General features: G+C 47.1%; 1 protein-coding gene across 3 annotated transcripts in view; it reads right to left on the bottom strand.

Moving 5' to 3' along the window:
• Positions 1-17,387, bottom strand: part of CDCA2 (cell division cycle associated 2) — a 484,453-nt gene that overhangs the window by 263,609 nt on the left and 203,457 nt on the right. For all 3 annotated transcript variants that reach the window (XM_078666604.1, XM_078666606.1, XM_078666605.1), the window contains exon 6: positions 2,095-2,294. In XM_078666604.1, the coding sequence (XP_078522730.1) occupies positions 2,095-2,294 (200 nt within the window). The remainder of the gene's footprint in view (positions 1-2,094; positions 2,295-17,387) is intronic.

The following is a 17,387-nucleotide window of genomic DNA, read 5'->3' as shown; positions in this document are numbered from 1 at the left end:
CTGCGTCGATTGCAGCCGACTGATGTCAGTTACCGACCCCCATCGCCGGTGCCTTCACTGTCTGGGCCCCGACCACGACGACAAGTCCTGCTCAGACTGCCGGGCCCTGAAGTCCAAAGCTAGACTGGAGCGGTCCCGCAAGCGACTCGAGCTCCGGCAGTCAGCCCCGCGCCGCTCGAGGTCCCGGTCCGGAAGGAGGTCGAGGGACCGGTCGCGGGGCCGGAGTCACCACAGTTCCGGGAGTCGTCATCAGTCTTCGGGCTCAAAGTCCTAAGGTAAGAGGCACAAGAAGTCGAAGAGGCGCCATCGCTCTTCTGACTCACCCCAACGCTTGGGCGACACCGGCTCCGCCGCAGGCGTCGCGGCCTGCTCCATACCCGCCAGGTAAGAACCACCTTATTGATAACAGAAAATCTACCAAAAAGCCGATTACAACCTGAAACTCCTTAGTCCAATCAATGTCGAAACTTAGATCCGGCTGAGGATCCAACTAGTGTAGCCTCACCTCCGAGGGATGTGGCAGAGAGAAGAAAGTGGGTGCACATGAAAAGGGGGATACCATCCTTAAGAGTAAGGATGTCCAGGACCTAAGAACCAGCGTGTCAATAAAGAAACTACAATACGGAGGCTGGACTGACCAAGCTTGGCTCTCAGTCCTCAAAGTCCACTGTAAAGAGGCTCAAAAGAAGCACCTCTGAGTAGTCAGATCCAAAATAAGGTGCTACCGTAGCATGGAAAAGGGAACCAGGGGAAACATATGTTAGAACACCTTCCATAAATGCCTCAAAATGGGCAATTTGAATGCGAACTTATTAGGCAAATGAAGGGAGGCCAAAATAGCTTATGAGTAGCATTTAATTGTGCTTACGACAGACTTGCCAGCTAAAGACAAAAAGAACAGCCAATCATCGGAGGTTTGCATACAGAGGGTCAACATGCTTTTCCCCACACCAGACAACAAAGTTGTCCCAACAACCTGTTTAAGTGGACTTGGTGGGAGTGTGTTGGGTAGCAGAATGGCATTCACTACCTACAACAGAACCTAAAAGTCACTAATTTGATCCATTGAATCTCCATGCATGGAGGGATTGATTGTTAAGATTCAAGTGCAGCACCATGCCAACAGCTAGTCATCAAGGTAGGGGGATACATGCATCCCAGAGCTACAAATATGGACCGCAACTGCCATCAGTCTTCGTAAAAACCTGAAGGGCTGACATCAGAACGTGATGAAATGCTTCCTATGGGGCAGCAGGATGAGTATATGTAAGTAGGAGTCATAGTTCCAAGGACATCATCCAGCCCTCAGAACACAATGCCAGCAGAACCTGCACAAGCGTAATCTTACTTTCCATTTTGAGGAACAAGTTCATAATACTGAGGTATGAGAGCAGGGTCATACCCTTGTCTTCTTTTGGAAGCAGGAAGTACAGAGAGTAACACCCCAAACCTCCCTCCTCCTTGGGCACAATCCTAAAAAGGCACCCTTGGCGAGCAACATCAGAAACCTTCTTGAGGGTATAGCAACATGATCTGTAGATGTCGGAGTCGAAACTGTAGGAAAGTGAGGGTGGAGGGTTGCCCTGATTTGGAAGGACCAAGCCGAACAATGTGAAGGATCTGTTCAGGTAGACCGTTATGGCAATAATAAGATTTTTCAATAAAATCTCCAGTCGGTGGTAAATTAGTGATTAAATTGGAGTTTATTAAAGAAGCGTTCTTTGTAAATTAAGGTATATTTTCAGATAAAAATCAAGCTGCACCTCACAAATCTTTTTAACATTAGCACATATGAGCAGCACCAAGTTCACTGGGATAGTAATATACCATGTGTCAAGACTTCATGCACCTCACCCACCTTTTCCCATCAAATTACCAAAATGGTCAGCCTATCCTATAGTCGCTCCAGACAGAGCACCATGATGCCAAACTAGTGCTGCATGCATACGGATTTCAGAAAACAAAAACATCAGTCTGCAGTGCCAGCATGCATGGGAAACACTTCAGTTGCAATAATTCGATACTTAGAAGCTATTTTACACTAAATGACAAAGTGGCAAGTTGAAGTGGGAAGCACATTTGAACAAAACTTACTTTGGGAGTAGTTCTGCTGCAGGACACTCCTTCTGAAACTTGACGGGGGATAGACTTCAACAGTTGGTCATTCACCACAGACTTGTTGACAGCACAGGTGTTTGACTGGTCTGTAATGGAAGCATCATTTTGCTTTGATGGTGGATCTTTATGCAGGTCAGGCACGGTGAGCCGTTTCAGAAATGGGCTTTTGATGCTAGCTACATTTTAAATAGGAATAACAAATTGGAGTGAAATACAGAAAAACAAATTATATATAGAATTATCTTTGTCTAGAGAGCAAATTGACTCACCCCCTCAGAAATAAAGCATAATGCAATTCTAAATTTAGATTGCTAACATAATTTGAGTTTCTCTTAAACTGAAAGCTACATTTCAGAAAGTTTGAGACTACCACTACATGTGAATATATAACAAAATAGTTTATTTACCTCTATCCGCAGATGTCCTCTCCATTTCGTACATGCACATTTAATTACAAATAAGAAAATAAGTTACTTATCTGTAATTGGAGGTTCTTCAGTATTGGTATCTTTCATAGATTCACATGCTCGCAGATTTTCGAGCACAAGTGCAATTTAAGCATATAAAAACAACGAGAGCCTCCATGGGGAGGAGGGTGGGTTCGCATATGAATCTACGAAAGATACAAATACTGGAGAACCAGAGATTACAGGGAAGTAACTTATTTTCGGGTCCAGTATTGGGGTATTTTTCATAGATTCACGTGCTTGAATCCAAATAGATATAATTATAATGGGTAGGTATGCGGATATAAGGCATGCAGTAAAAAACTTACGTAATCCTGTACGTAGTAAAGATGTGTATGTATGTATGTGTATGTATGTGTATATATATATATCTTTGCCAGCAGCTCTCTGATTGGTGAAACCCTATTGGAGCTTGTGCATCCAAACAGTATGTGAAAGCCACGCGCAAACCAAATCGGCTCAACGCTAAGCTGGTAATGAAGAAGGCATTTGCCGAAACATGTCTGCCAGGTGTTTCCATTGTGATTTTGTACCATTTTATGAGTGGTGGAATAAAACTTACCTGGCGAGGTTCCGAGCATGTGTCAGACCCATTTCTGTGGAGAGACGGGATTGGTTTTGGATATATGGATATATGGTGATATAGATATAGATATAGATATAGATATAGATATATATATATATCTCTATCTCTATCTCTACTGGCAGTCGCCAGAAGGTAGTTATAGTTAGGACCTATTATCCAGAGGAAATCCGCAACATTCTGTTTGGAATAACTTTAGTGCCGGTTGTCGAATCTTCGCAAAATTTTCAAAACTGGTGGGGCGCTCCGGTCCGCTCAGATCCTGAAAGTCTCGGGGTGATTCGTCAAGCGGGGGCAGAGAAAAAAGAGGCGTTCCAAAATGAGTTTTCCCCATGCAATTTCCCATAGGAACCTTTAGCCGCAGTTACAGCCCGAACTGCTGAACGAAATTACACCAAATTTGGGAAAAAGGTAGCCCTTTCTTCAGAGTCATGCCTTTTGGTTAAATGGTGTAAATCCGTTCAGTAGTTCCTGAGAAAATCATAATTAAAACCACATACATATCTATGGCCGTTGCGGATCCGCGCACCCTGCCGAGCACGAGCTGTATGCTAATTGGCTGTCAACACTCCAAACCAGGAAGTGTTGGCAGCCATCTTGTGCCTCGGTAGAACCGAAGCACATGAAAACAGTAGAAAAATCGCGCAGAACGCAAAAAGGGGGCATGGTAGAAACACCCTGACCCACTAGGGTGCGCGGATCCTGGCGATAAAAAAAAAAGCGCGGGCTGCCGTGCTTCATTGCTAATTAGCCCCCGGGGGAGCCAAGTCCCGGGGGCATGGTAAAAAAAAAAGTGTGGGGAGGGCCCAATCCCCCCACACTGCCCCGGGGACCGCCACCCCCGGGGCTTTTACAAAAAAATAAAAAATACCCTGTGTGGGGGGGCTCAAGACACGCCCACACGCCCCGGGGACCGCCACCTCACTGGGGCTCTAAATATTTAGATTGGGGGGTCAGTGACGGACCCTCCAGACCCGGGTCTTTGAAAATGTGAGGAGGGGGGCCGCACTGCCCCCCTCCTGGAGCCATTGATGGCCCTGGGGACCGCCACCGACCAGGGCCGGCTCCTGCAGTGTCCCGGGGTGCGTACCCCCGGGACACTGTGGCTTGCTAAGGTAGGGCAGGAGCCTCGCGGCTCCCGCCTTGCCATAGCAAACTTGGTTTGAATTTTGAAAGAGAGACCAGGGAAATCTGCTCTCTCTTTCAAAATTCAAACCAAATTGCTCTTCCACACAGGGAGGTGCATCTTAGCAGCTCCCCATGTGGAAAAGCAATGCCGGCTCCCGATGGACGAGGGAAGCCGGCGGGACCGTGGGAGGAATGGGGGGGGATACAAGTGGCCTGGGAGGGGGGCCACGCGGCCCCCTCCCCAAAAGTTTAAAAATAATTAAATTTAAAAAAAATAGAAAGGCCGGCCATGGGGGATGGGGTCCCCGGGGCCGATTACAGCCTCGGGATTGGGGCCACGCGGCCTCCTTCCACATTTTTTTAATTTTTAAAAAAAAATTAGGAGCAGGCCCTGGGGGATGGAGCCCCCCTTCTTAAAAAAAAAAAAAAAGACTGGCCTTGCGCCAGAGGCCACGCCCCCTCCTTTCATCACTCTGCAAACGTGATGGGGAACAAATTCCCCTTGAATACTGGGAGTCCCTGGGGGCCAACTAGCCCACCAGGAACCTCCAGTATGCGCCAGGGGGCTAGTTGCAGAGGTGTTCCAAGGCCACGCCCCTTTTTACACCTCTCTGCAACGCAGCTCTGTGGCGCTTAGTGGAGGTAGCTGGTGGGCTAGTTGCACCCCAGGGACCCTCAGGATTCATGGGGAGTTAATCCCCCAACTTACAACGTGCCACAGGGCACGTTTTAAGTTGGGGGATTAACTCCCCATGAATCCCCACAATAATCCCATCATTGTCGACAGCGCAAAATCCCTTGGTGTCATACTGGACAAAAAACTCAATCTAATTCCACACATCAATTCCATTGCAAAATCTGCTCGATACCAACTGCGCCTTCTTTGGGGAATCCGTCGCTTCTTCCCGGAGCAGGACCTTATAACCCTGGTGCAATCGCTGGTCCTCTCCAGACTAGACTACTGCAATTCTCTTCTTACTGGCCTCCCCAAATCCCACTTGTCCCCACTTAAGTCTGTTTTCCATTCAGCAGCTCGTTTCATTTATGGGCCAAAAGAAGCGATCACATCACACCGATGTTATCTACCCTCCGCTGGCTTCCCCTAGAGGCTAGAGCTATCTACAAGACCGCTTGTATCACCCACAAAGCCTTGTACTCCTCCTCTCCTCGCTACCTGGCGAATAAAAACTGAAACTCTTTGGAGGCTCTAGACCCTCACGCAATGCGGAGCAGCTACTGCTTGAACCTCCCACTTTCAAGAAGGAAAGAACGATGGCCCAATCCTTTTCAGGCAACGCAGTGAGAATCTGGAACTCCTTTCCGCCGCAGCTCCGGACCACCGCCTCCGCCCAGGCCTTCAAAAGAGACCTCAAACTTCTCCTCCTCCAGAGACACCTCCAAAAGTAACTCAGTAACTCTGTTATCTGAAGGAAGACCTCCCACTACTGAAAATGTCTTCTTTCCATGACCATGGAAGTGCCTTCCCAGTGTGTTCTTGTGGTTGGAGTGTTTGCCTTTTACTGCAGTATTATCCATGTCTTGTGTTTGGTACCCTCTTGCAACTTGCACTCACCACTTTGCCCTCGTAACACACGGTTTTCTACCTCTTTCATGTTTTTACCTTTGATACTTGCACAAGTGCCTCCTTCGCCTACGTAACGTTTGTTCTTGTGCCTGTGTGTCTAGCATATATTGCAGTATTATACCTCAAATTATACTTTGTTTTCTCTTGTAACCTGCACACTTGTCACTTTTTTACTCTTGTGCACTTTTTACTACCTCATGTATTTTTTGTTGCTCACAATTTTTACTACCTCATGTATCTTTATTTGCTCACAATTGTCACTGTACCGTATGTAACTTAACGTTTGCTTTTGTAATCTGTTCTCGTGTAATGTTTTCATCCTGTATCATTTCTGTTCCTTTTGTGAAGCGCTCTGACACCTTCGGGTAAAGTCCGCGCTATATAAAATTGCATAAATAAAATAAAATAATAAAGTTTGCACAGTGGTGAAGGGAGGGGGCGGTGCCCGAGTTCACATGTGTGCAAACACACCCTGTGGCGCGGTTTAAGTTGGGGAATTAATTCCTCGTCAATCCTGAGAGTCCCTCGGGGCCAAATAGCCCACCAGGTACCTCCAGTAAGCACCACAGAGCTGCGTTGCAGAGAAAATGGGCACGGCCTGGACCACCTCTCTGCAACGCAGTGCAGTGGCACTTCCTGGAAGCACCTGGTGGGCTAGTTGGCCCCCAGGGTCCCTCGGGATTGAAGGGGAATTATTTCCCCAACCTAAAACGAGCCACAGGGCGTGTTTGCACACGTCACCTCGGGCCTCGTCCCCTCCCTTCACCACTGTGTAAACGCGCCCTGTGGCTGTTCTAAGTTGGGAGATTAAGTCCCCTTGAATCCTAAGGGTCCTTAGGGTCAAACTAGCCCACTAGGTACCTCCAGTAAGCGCCACAGAGCTGCGTTCCAGAGACCACCTCTCTGCAAAGTAGCGCCCTGGCGCATACTGGAGGTACCTGGTGGGCTAGTTGGCCCCCAGGGACTCACAGGATTGAGGAGGAATTATTTCCCCAACTTAAAACGCGCACAGTGGTGAATGGAGGGGACGGGGCCTGAGGTGACGTGTGCAAACACGCCCTGTGGCACGTTTTAAGTGTGGGAAATAATGCCCCTTCAATCCTGAGGGACCCTGGGGGCCAACTAGCCCACCAGGTGCTTCCAGGAAGCGCCGCTGCGTTGCAGAGAGGTGGTCCAGGCCGTGACCATTTTCTCTGCAACGCAGTTCTGTGGTGCTAACTAGAGATACCTGATGGGCTAGTTGTACCCAAGGGACACTCAGGATTCAAGGGGACTTTATCCCCCAAATTAAAACGGCCACAGGGCGTGTTTGCACACGTCAGGCTAGCCACCCCCCTCCCTTCACCAGTGTGCAAACACACCCTGTGGCGCTTTTTAAGAGGTAGTCTTAATCCCCCTGCCCCATTATATACTAGGGGCTTACAGAGGATTCATGCTAATAACAGGGGTACCCCAAAGCATAGTGTTCCCTAGTGTATGTAGGTGTTTTAACTGTATTCTAAGTGCGTTTTAGCATAGCACTGGCTCTAGGACTGGTTAGAGTCAGTTACCACCAGTACCCATCTGAAAAAGTTGAGGGAACAGGACGATTTTGCAACAAGGCCTTTTTTTCTCCTCGGTTTGTTATTTCTGCACGTTTTCCTTCTTCCTGCACTTTTCTTCGTCTTTGAGAACTTCTGTTGCTTCTTTCTGCATTTCTTTTTCTTCTTTGTGCGTTTTCTTCTTTCTTCACACGTCCTACCTCTGTAGGCACAGTTGGAAACTAGCATTTAAAAAACCTTTGAAATTCACTGAAAAAACCCCATAGGTTTGAGGCACGTTATAGTTCGGAATTAGCATTTAAAAAACCTATGAAATTCACAGAAAAAAAACCATAGGTTTCAGGGGCGTTATAGTTAGCTGGCCATTTCACTCGTACAAAACCATTAAATTCCCCCGTTATAGTTAGTTCAGCTAAGTATAACTAGCGCGCCCGCAATGCACTGCTGATGACGTCACATATTACATCACATCACATCAGCAGTGCATTGCGGGCCGCTAAGATTTGCAACCACTGAAAGTCTAGTTCTTCTTACAAGGGCCTCATCCCCAATCAGCAGTTGGAAATGAGGGGAATGCAGGAGGACAACATCCCCAGAGGAGATTTGTACCTTCGTACTGAAATTGACTTTTTTTACGAGGAGTAGAGTTGCCAGTTTGCAAATCTCTTCTTGCCTTTCCTAAGAGGCGAAGGCCTTCGCCTGGTGAGTGTCCAAGGTTGCTCCTAGAAACGTTCTGACCCTCGAGGTAATTAGCTGAGACTTTGAAACGCTGATGGACAGGCCCAAAGACTGGAAAAGGGAGAGGCATCTCAGAGTATAACAGTATGTCTCATAAAAGCAAAGTCCTTAGCAGTGGCAATCGTCCAGGTCAGGGAAGATTTGAATTCCTGCCCGTCTTAGATGGGCAGCAACAGGTGCTAGGACCTTGGTAAACATTCGAGGCGCCGAACGAAGGCCAAATGGGAGTACCCAGAACTGAAAGTCCATACCAGCAAGTGAAGCGTTAGAATTTCCTATACTTGGAGAGAATGAGGATATGAAAATAGGAGTCTTTAAGGTCTAAGCTAGTCATGTAATCTTCTTGATTCACTAATTGAAGCACCTCCTGAAGAGATAACCTACAAAATGTTTGTTTTTTCAGGAATTTGTTGAGGCAACGAAGGTCCAAGATGAGGCGCCATTCCCCTGATTTCTTTCTCATGAGGAAAAATCTTGAATAAAATCCTGTTCCTCGCTGTGCACCTGCTACCATTTCGATCGCTCCTTGGTGCAACATTACCTTTATCGGAGATAACAATTCCGTTAGATGAGAGGGCAGAGGACCTCGGGTGAGCAGTTTGGAGGGATTTTCTGAAATTCCAAAGTGTGACCGTTGGAAACGAAATCTAAAACTTATCTATCTGTTATTGTAGACCATTTGGAGAGGAAACAGGAAATCCTTCCACAAATTTCGCAAGGATTGGTGGGGATTGTGGCAGGCACTTGGTGTTTGTCACGGTTTCTTGGAATTCTCTCTTCCTCTGAAGGCTGTCTTTCCTCTATAGTGCTTGTAGGAAGCGGCACGAGGTTGCTCGTACGACTGTTGATGTTGTGTTGATGAGTAGCGGGATTGCCCCATGTATGGTTGAAACTGTTTGTACTGATTGTAAACTCCCCATAAGGAAGATGAGCCATGTCCCCTTGCTCCACGAAAAGGCTGCTTGTTAAACTGTAGGGTGCCCAGAGCAATCACAGTAACTGTATCCTTCTCAATTGTTTGCAGAGCTTCATCAATGTGATGGCCAAAAAAGGATTCACGATCGTAAGGCATATCTATGACCTTGGTCTGTACTTCTTGGCAGAAAGATGTAGCTCTTAACCAACCCCTTCGTCTTAGGACGGCCTCCCCAGCCAATTGTCGGAAACCTGTTGATGAAACATCTAAAGCGCAGTCAATCTCAGCCGAGATCCTCTCTCCCTCCTGAAGAATTCTCCTTGCTTTTGCCTTCGAGTCCTCAGGTAGCATTTCAATAAACGGCGAAATATCCGACCACATTTTGCGGTCGTATCTACCCAGCATAGTAAGAGAGTTGGGCGCTCTAACTGTAGTTGCTGCCATAGTGAAGTAGTTTTTGCCAATAGAGTCAAAACGTCTTCCAACTCTATCAGGAGGAGCAGACCGGGGTGAAGCAGAATTTCTGGCTCTACATTGAGCACCCTGAGAAATCACCAAATCCGGCTTAGGATGTACTAGAAGGCAGGCAGGCGAGCTGTCCGGCGCCTTATACTTCTTCTCCAACTTAGGCAAGACTGCAGGAATTGAGGCTGGGGTTCTCATTACCTATGGGGATTGAGCAAATCTGTCTTTTAGTCTGTTCCTTAAAATCGTAAAGGAAAATATCAGCTAGTTTGGTGACCATGGGAAGCTGAAATCTCTTTGCCGCTCTTTCCATCATGGTATGAAAGCCCTCTATATCTTTGGGTGGAAAGTCTACTAGAGTCTGGGTGGAAGGAGATGGTGTTTGTATTTGATAGTCGTGTCACTCGTTAAGTAATGATACCTCGACCAGCTCACCCTCCTCTCTCTCGTCATCAGTAGTATGATGCTCCTGACCCTGTGGTTGTGCTACAGGTGGTGGAGAAAAAGGAGGGGGACATATTAAGGAAGTCTGCGCAATAGGAGTTTGAGGAACTGAAGAAGCTGGTTCTGAAGGAGGGAATCTGAATGATTTGCTCTTTTCCTATCCTGGTTGGGGTCCTGAGGATAGTAAACAATCATCATCCTCCTGGCGCTTGATTCAAACGTCTGAAGGACTGCGAACCACGCCAAACATGCCTTCGTCATCTGAATCATCATCTCAGACTCCAAAATCAAATATTTCTTCTGGAGGACAAGGAGATACCTTACTAGGAGGGGTGTGTATAGGTAAATTCACTTCTTGAGAAGCTCTTCTTTTGGGTTGAGGAAGTGTAATTGACAAAACAGTGTCCTTGACAATTTGCCTCTTCATTGACGCAGAATCTAAACCAATATCCTGAGTTGCGGGCAAAATCGTAGATGGAGTAACAATGACGACAATGTCAAACAAACCGCAAAGTATGAGGTAGACGACAAAGTTTATCAGCGGTTCTTCCAGCAATAGTCTTGACGTCGATGAAGATAGTCGACGTAGATCAGTATTCATAGGCTTTTGCTCCGTCGACGAGGCAACCGTCAGCGAGGCAAAAGTCGTCGAGAGATTTTTGCTTTTTAGAGCCGCCAACAACCGTAGAGGTGATGAACGATCCATCGACAATTCTTTTAACGAAAGTCCTTTTTCCATCATCGACATTATAGACGATGGTGTCGTCGACGTAGAAGGTCTCACCCTTACTGAAACTATGTTGACGGAGAAGTGGACGATGACATAAGCTTAGATTGAGGTGAAGAGAAGGTCGATGTCATAGTTGTGGCAACTGAAGCTTTTGTCGACGAGAGCGTCGTCAACGGCTTCATCAACAGATTATCTTTCTGGAGTTACAAAACCGTCCCAGTAGAGATCTGAACGTTGACTTTTAAGAGGCTGTAGAAGGAGTAGAGGGCACAGAATGAACTTTGGGAGAGTTAGACTCCTTTTTAGATGAGGAGGGCTGATCATTAGATTTTAAAGAGTGGTGATATTTCTTCACAGCACCCTAACAGCCTTGGGAGAGACCAGCTCCACCTCACTTAATTTCTTTTTTGAAGCAGTAGTTTTGAGGGAAGAATCACTATCCTCATCAGACAGAGGATTGTCCTTTGTCTTCAACTTCTGTACCCGCAGAAGAAGACGTCCCTCTCTATCTTTGAAAGTCTTTGAGAGAAGGTCCTGCAGATCTCACAGTCTCTCACCTGATGATCGGGGGACATACACTTCTTGTGGGGATCATCCGAGTGAAGTCTTAGTTTTCCACAAGAGTCACAAAGCCTGAAAAGAGACCTCTTTAAAGAAGACCTGTTGTTCTGAAGAAGAAAAAAGTTCAGTAGGCTAAAAAAAGAAAGTACTGAGCAGAGCTTGACACCACATGCGGTAGAAAATCTGAGAGCCTGGAGCCTCTGTCTAGAGTGTTCTAGAGGGTGCAGTCGCCGATTGGCTGGAGTTTGGACCATTCCTAATGACTAGGACGAGATATTAAAGTGTACTTTTTTTCTCTATTAACTTTAATGTTAAAGTCATTACTTACTGCTTTTAATGTGCTGTGGGACTCCCACTTCGACGAGGGCGAATGATTCAAGCATGGGAATCTATGAAAGATCCCCCAATACTGGAGAAGTAGTGATCAGGAAAGAACCACTGAAATATGGTTATTAGACAGTAACTAAAAAATATTGTAAGGTAAATGATTTTGTGCAGGTTTCCAAAATGTACAAGCGGTCTTTTATGGTTTTAGCTTTAATTGATTAATGGGAGTCTTTACCATTAGAAAAGAGAGAAGCTGACAAGATGCTGCCAAAAGTTGATAAGTGGGGCCAGCTCATTTAATTACTTGTAATACAGCTCCTTATTTATTTTTATTTATTTTTAAAGTTTTATATAGCGCGAACAAGATCTTTGCAGATATCAGAGCGCTTTACAGAAACAGTAGGTAGGATAGACAAACTGTTGAAAACAGTATAGAATTCGGTAGCGAGTGATTTGCTAATTAGGGTAGCAATCGCACAAGAGTATGCACACTAATAACAATCAATAAGCAATAATATAGAAGCCGTGCAATGTCGACTCGGATAAGATTATAGCACCGCCGGGGGGTGAGTAAACACACTGTTGAAAACAGAATAGTAGGCAGTAGTGAGTAGATTGCAAGTTAGTAAAGCACTCAAGTCATAGTGTACAGCCTTAATAAACAATCAGGAAACCAATAATATAGCATCCGTGCAGTGATTTTGGTCCAGTAGCAGCCATAAAAGAGTCAAACATAGATAAGCATTCAGGAAGCCGATAATATAGGAGCCATGTACTGTCATTGTTCCAGTAGCAATAGGGTTCAGGTGAACTTAGCCATAAGGATGGCTTTTACCTCTTTCTTGAAGAGTACAGAGGAGGGGATAAGCCTAGTTTCTGGCGGGAGTGCATTCCAGATCCTAGGTGCCATCCCTGAGAAGGAGCGTTTGTATGTTTTTTCCTTCCGGAATCTACGAGGTTTCAGGAGGAGATTCTTTGTGCTTCTGTTGGATCTTGAGCCTCCTGATATAGTCAGCTTGTGAGTGAGGTAGTTTGGTGACTTGTGGTGTAAGGCCGAATGTGTCATACAGGCAATTTTCAGCTGAACTCTGGCTTCAAAAGGCAGCCAGGTCAGGGCTTTTAAGTCAGGGGATATATGCGAGTGTTTTCTTGAACCAGTGATGAGTCTCGCGGCCGCGTTCAAGGAGGCTCATAGGGGCGCCGTTGTTGTTAGGGGGAGCCCGCTGAGAGCCACAATTCCGTAGTCTATGCGAGGAATGACTAGGGCTTGTACAACAATTCGGAAGTCCTTGGGTGGTAGGAAGGGTTTGAGTTTTCTCAGCGTGTTGATTTGGAAGTTGGCTCCCTTAGTTGCTTTGCTAATATGCTGCTGCATGTCGAGATTGGAGTCAAGTGTGATGCCAAGGGATTTCGCCGAGTCCACGATAGTGGGCTGGACATTTAGAGCGGTTAGATGATTGAGCCAGGTTTGGGTGATGGCCTTTTTCGCAGGAGGTGAGATCAGAAGGAACTCAGTTTTCAGAGCATTTAATTTAAGGTGATTGTCGGCCAGCCATGCCTGGGTGTTTCTTAGTGTGGCATTCAAAAGTTTGATGTCTTCAGGGGATTGAAGCTTGAGGTAGAGCTGAGTGTCATCAGCGTACATTTGGAAGTGTACATTTGATGCTTGAAGCAAGGTGGTGAGTGGTTCCATGACGAGGTTGAACAATGTGGGGGATAGGGAGGAGCCTTGCGGGACTTCTAGTGTTACGGGTACAGGCGAGGACAATGCGTTGTTGATCTTGAACTTCTGAGACCTGTTGTGCAGAAAGGAAGTGAACCATTTGAGAACAGTCCCGGATATGCCCATTCTGGTGTTTAACAGCTCCAGTAGATTCTCGTGTTTGACCGTATCAAATGCTGAGGAGAGGTCGAGGAGGATGAGGAGGCAGGACTCATTGTGATCAAGGATTTGGAGGGCGTCATCAATTATGTGAGTCATAGCCGTTTCCGTGCTATGTTTTGCTCTGAATCCTGATTGGTGAGGGTTGAGGAGGTCAAACTGCTCAATGTGTTTTGTCAGTTGGAGTTGTACGCATTTTTCTAGCAATTTGGCCAGAGTGGGGATATTGGTGATAGGTCGGTAATTGTTTAGGTCGGCCGGGTCAGCTGTGGGTTTCTTGAGTATAGTCGTGACTTGCCCTATCTTGAGGGAGTCTGGGATGAGTCCTTGTTGCAAGGAGCAGTTGATGATTTTAGTCCAGAGTGGGAGGAGCAGGGGGGTGAGGGCTTTAACAGCGTTGGCAGGTAGGGGGTCTGTGAGGTGATTGGCGGGTTTCAAGGTGCCGAGCAGCTTGTGAATTGATTCTTCAGTATAGGTGTCGAAGGACGTCCATGAAGTGTTGTTTTTAGGTTGAGTGTTAGTTATGCATATGGAGCAGGAGTATCGACTTACATCCTTGAGGAGATCACTTCTTATATTGTCGGTCTTTTGCTTGAAGAAAGCAGAAAAGTCTTCGCAACTTGGAATATCCTTTGTTGAGCTGTTAGGTTGTAGAGGTTGCGTCTTGGTTTGGGTTTTTACTAACTCGAACAGTTTTCTTGGTCGGTTTTTTGCTTGATCCAGCTGTTGGCTAAAGAAGACTGATTTCGAGCGTTTGATTTTTCTGAAGTAAGCGTTTCTCTTACTCTTAAGCGCTCGAAGGTGCAGTGCTGAGGGGTCAGATCTCCACGTGCGCTCTGCCATGCGCATAGCACGTCTGTCTTCATTGAGTCTACCATCATACCATGGGTTCGAGTTCTTGGTGGCGACTCTTCATTTGCAGGGGTGCGGCTTCATTGATTATTGCACACATAGTGTCTAGGTAGAGGTCGGTCAGTGAATGCACATCAGAGACGCCCGTCGGGGGAAGAAGGAGACTGCCTGTGTGGGCAGGCAAGGAGTTTGGGTTAAGATTCCACAAGTCCCTCTTCCAGATCTTGGTTTTGGCAGGTTGAGCCAGGTTAAGTTTGACCTTTTCGTTGATGAAGAAGGTGATGATGTGGTGGTCTGACCAGTCACAGGGTTCGATTGCCTCCAGCTGGGTAGAGTCTTCTTTGGCGATGATAAGGTCAAGGATAGAGCCTTTTTCATGTGTTGGACGGTTGCAGATTTGGGTGAGGTCAAGCGCGTTGAGGAAAGTCTTAAGGCTATTCACCACAGCGTCTTTCTGGGCGTTCCAGTGGAGGTTGAAGTCTCCCAAGTAGATTTGATTGATCTGTCGACCGGCGTTGGTGGATATCGTGTCCATGAGTTGTTGGGAGAAGGTGAGGTTGTCTCTGGGTGGGTGGTAGATAACATGAAGGGAGCACACAGGTTTGCCCTCGCTAGTAATATCGAGGCAGATGAGTTCGCAGGAGGAGAGGGAGGGTGAGGGACCAACAGTGACAACGAGGTTGCTCCTGTAGATGCATGCGATTCCCCCGCCCGTCTTGCCATTTCTGTCGAGTCTAATGTGATAGTTGGGGGGGGACTAGTATGTCCATTATAGGTGTGGAGGCTTCAGTTAGCCACGTTTCAGTCAGAATGGCTAGATCGAGGTCCATTGATAAGATGAGATCCGCGATGCCGGAGGAGTGTCTCGGGGCCGATCTGCAGTTGAGCAGGATACACTTTAGTCTGGGGGTGAGGAGAGTGGGAAAGTGTTCTAGGGAGAGGGGGACTTTTCTGAGATTACAGGGGACGGAGCTTCTATTGCTCCGCGTGGGGGGCCTGGGGGATTTGTGAGAATCGTGGGTATGGGAAGGTGTGTGGTGGGTGGGAGTTTTGTGGGACCTGGGCCATATGAGCGGAGTAGAGTGTGCAAGTCTCGGTCCGAGAGGGGGTGTAGGGTGCGCCGGGGGCGGCCGGTGGCCTTGCGGTCGGGGATAGAGGGCCAGCGCGGGGAGTGATGAGTGAAGAGGTTTGAGGGGCGAGTGGTATACTTGTTGGGCGCAGAAGTGGAGGGTAGGGGGTGTCTGGGGTGTGTGAAAAGAAGTTCTTTGATGGGTTGAAGATCTTCTTTGACTTGTTGGAGGGTGGATATGATCATGTCCAGAGTTGGATTGGGGATGGTATTGGGAGTGAGAACAGTGGGTGAGTGATTGAGTGGGGCAATGGGGGGGGCACTGGATCGAATGGGGCGGGATGTGCACGCGATGGTACATGGCTCTGCCGCTCACTGCGAGGTTTTTGTGATTCGTGCTGTTACACGTTGCTACTGGAGTAGCTGTTGGGATTCCCTGGACTCTGTTGTTCCCTGCGGGAGGACAAGACTACTTTAGCGGCCGCAGAGGAGGCGAGAGGCGCGGCCCCGGGACTGCGAGGACCAGCAACCACCACCTCCAGCTGGGTCCTCTTCCCGAGTGAGCCGCGCCCCCTCCCAGTGCCACGCCCACACTGAAAACACTCTTTACCTCTCGCGGCCCCCGCTACGCGGGTGCCGCTCGCTGCGAGGTTTTTGTGATTTGTGCTGTTACACGTTGCTACTGGAGTAGCTGTTGGGATTCCCTGGACTCTGTTGTTCCCTGCGGGAGGACAAGACTACTTTAGCGGCCGCAGAGGAGGCGAGAGGCGCGGCCCCGGGACTGCGAGGACCAGCAACCACCACCTCCAGCTGGGTCCTCTTCCCGAGTGAACCGCGCCCCCTCCCAGTGCCACGCCCACACTCTCCAAAACATGTGTTATTTTTAGCTAGCCAACCACCGCGCATCGCGGGACGCGCGCGGGTCGCAGCCCGGGGCGAAGACCGGGCAAAGAGCGGGCCCTCTACGGCCCTCCAAGGCATACAAGGCTCAGGCTTGGCCATCCCTCTTAACGCGAGTACCTTCGTATTGGATTGGTTTATACCTGGTTATTCACCTTTACTGACACTTAAAATCTACATGGCGATGCCAGACACAGAGGCACTCACTTCCTTAACAGGAACCGCTACTATGGGTCCCTTGGATAAATTCTTCTTTAGAACTACTGCCGAACTTGATCGGGATTTGACTATGGCAGAGCGCCGTATTGCTCGACGGCAATCTATTGAGTTACTCAAAAACACTACTTTAAAACCTCCCGCCAAAATGATATCTGAGGTCCAATCCTTAAATCCTACTCCGCCTAATACAGAAGCAGATCTGTTCAACACGGATAATTTTCCTCTAATATTTCAATCCTGTCCAACTGCCTCCCTCCAACCTGAGCAAATTTCTGCCTCGATCAATAATAATTTTTTGCAAAAAAGGGAGTGTGGCCCATTCGGACAGGAGTGGGGTACGGGCCCAAATACTTTGTGAAAAGAACAAAGGAACCCACACTTCATAGTATTTCACACCATTTTGATTCGGGATGAAAAAAGATAAACAAAGCTTAATATGTTTATCTTGGCGATTAGTTACGCCGTTTTATTCATCAATTCTATCAACAGTAGATATCACTTCAGTCAATATTGTTTATTGGTTATATGTTTTCACAATTTGTATGTATGTTACGTCAAATTATTGTGCAATCACGCAATTTTTGATTTGAATTTCATGTTGTACGTGTACGGTCAGTACGTTCAAGACATTGATACTTCTCTTGACTGAAGTGATATCTACTGTTGATAGAATTGATGAATAAAACGGCGTAACTAATCGCCAAGATAAACATATTAAGCTTTGTTTATCTTTTTTCATCCCGAATCAAAATGGTGTGAAATACTATGAAGTGTGGGTTCCTTTGTTCTTCGATCAATAATAATAGTATCATTGATCTTGTTACCTCAAATTTACCAGAGATTTCTGAGGCTATAGACGTAA

The sequence above is a fragment of the Lissotriton helveticus genome, chromosome 11 (assembly GCF_964261635.1).
Source record: "Lissotriton helveticus chromosome 11, aLisHel1.1, whole genome shotgun sequence".
NCBI classification, from domain to species: Eukaryota; Metazoa; Chordata; class Amphibia; order Caudata; family Salamandridae; genus Lissotriton; species Lissotriton helveticus.
This window is presented reverse-complemented; position numbering and strand designations above follow the sequence as displayed.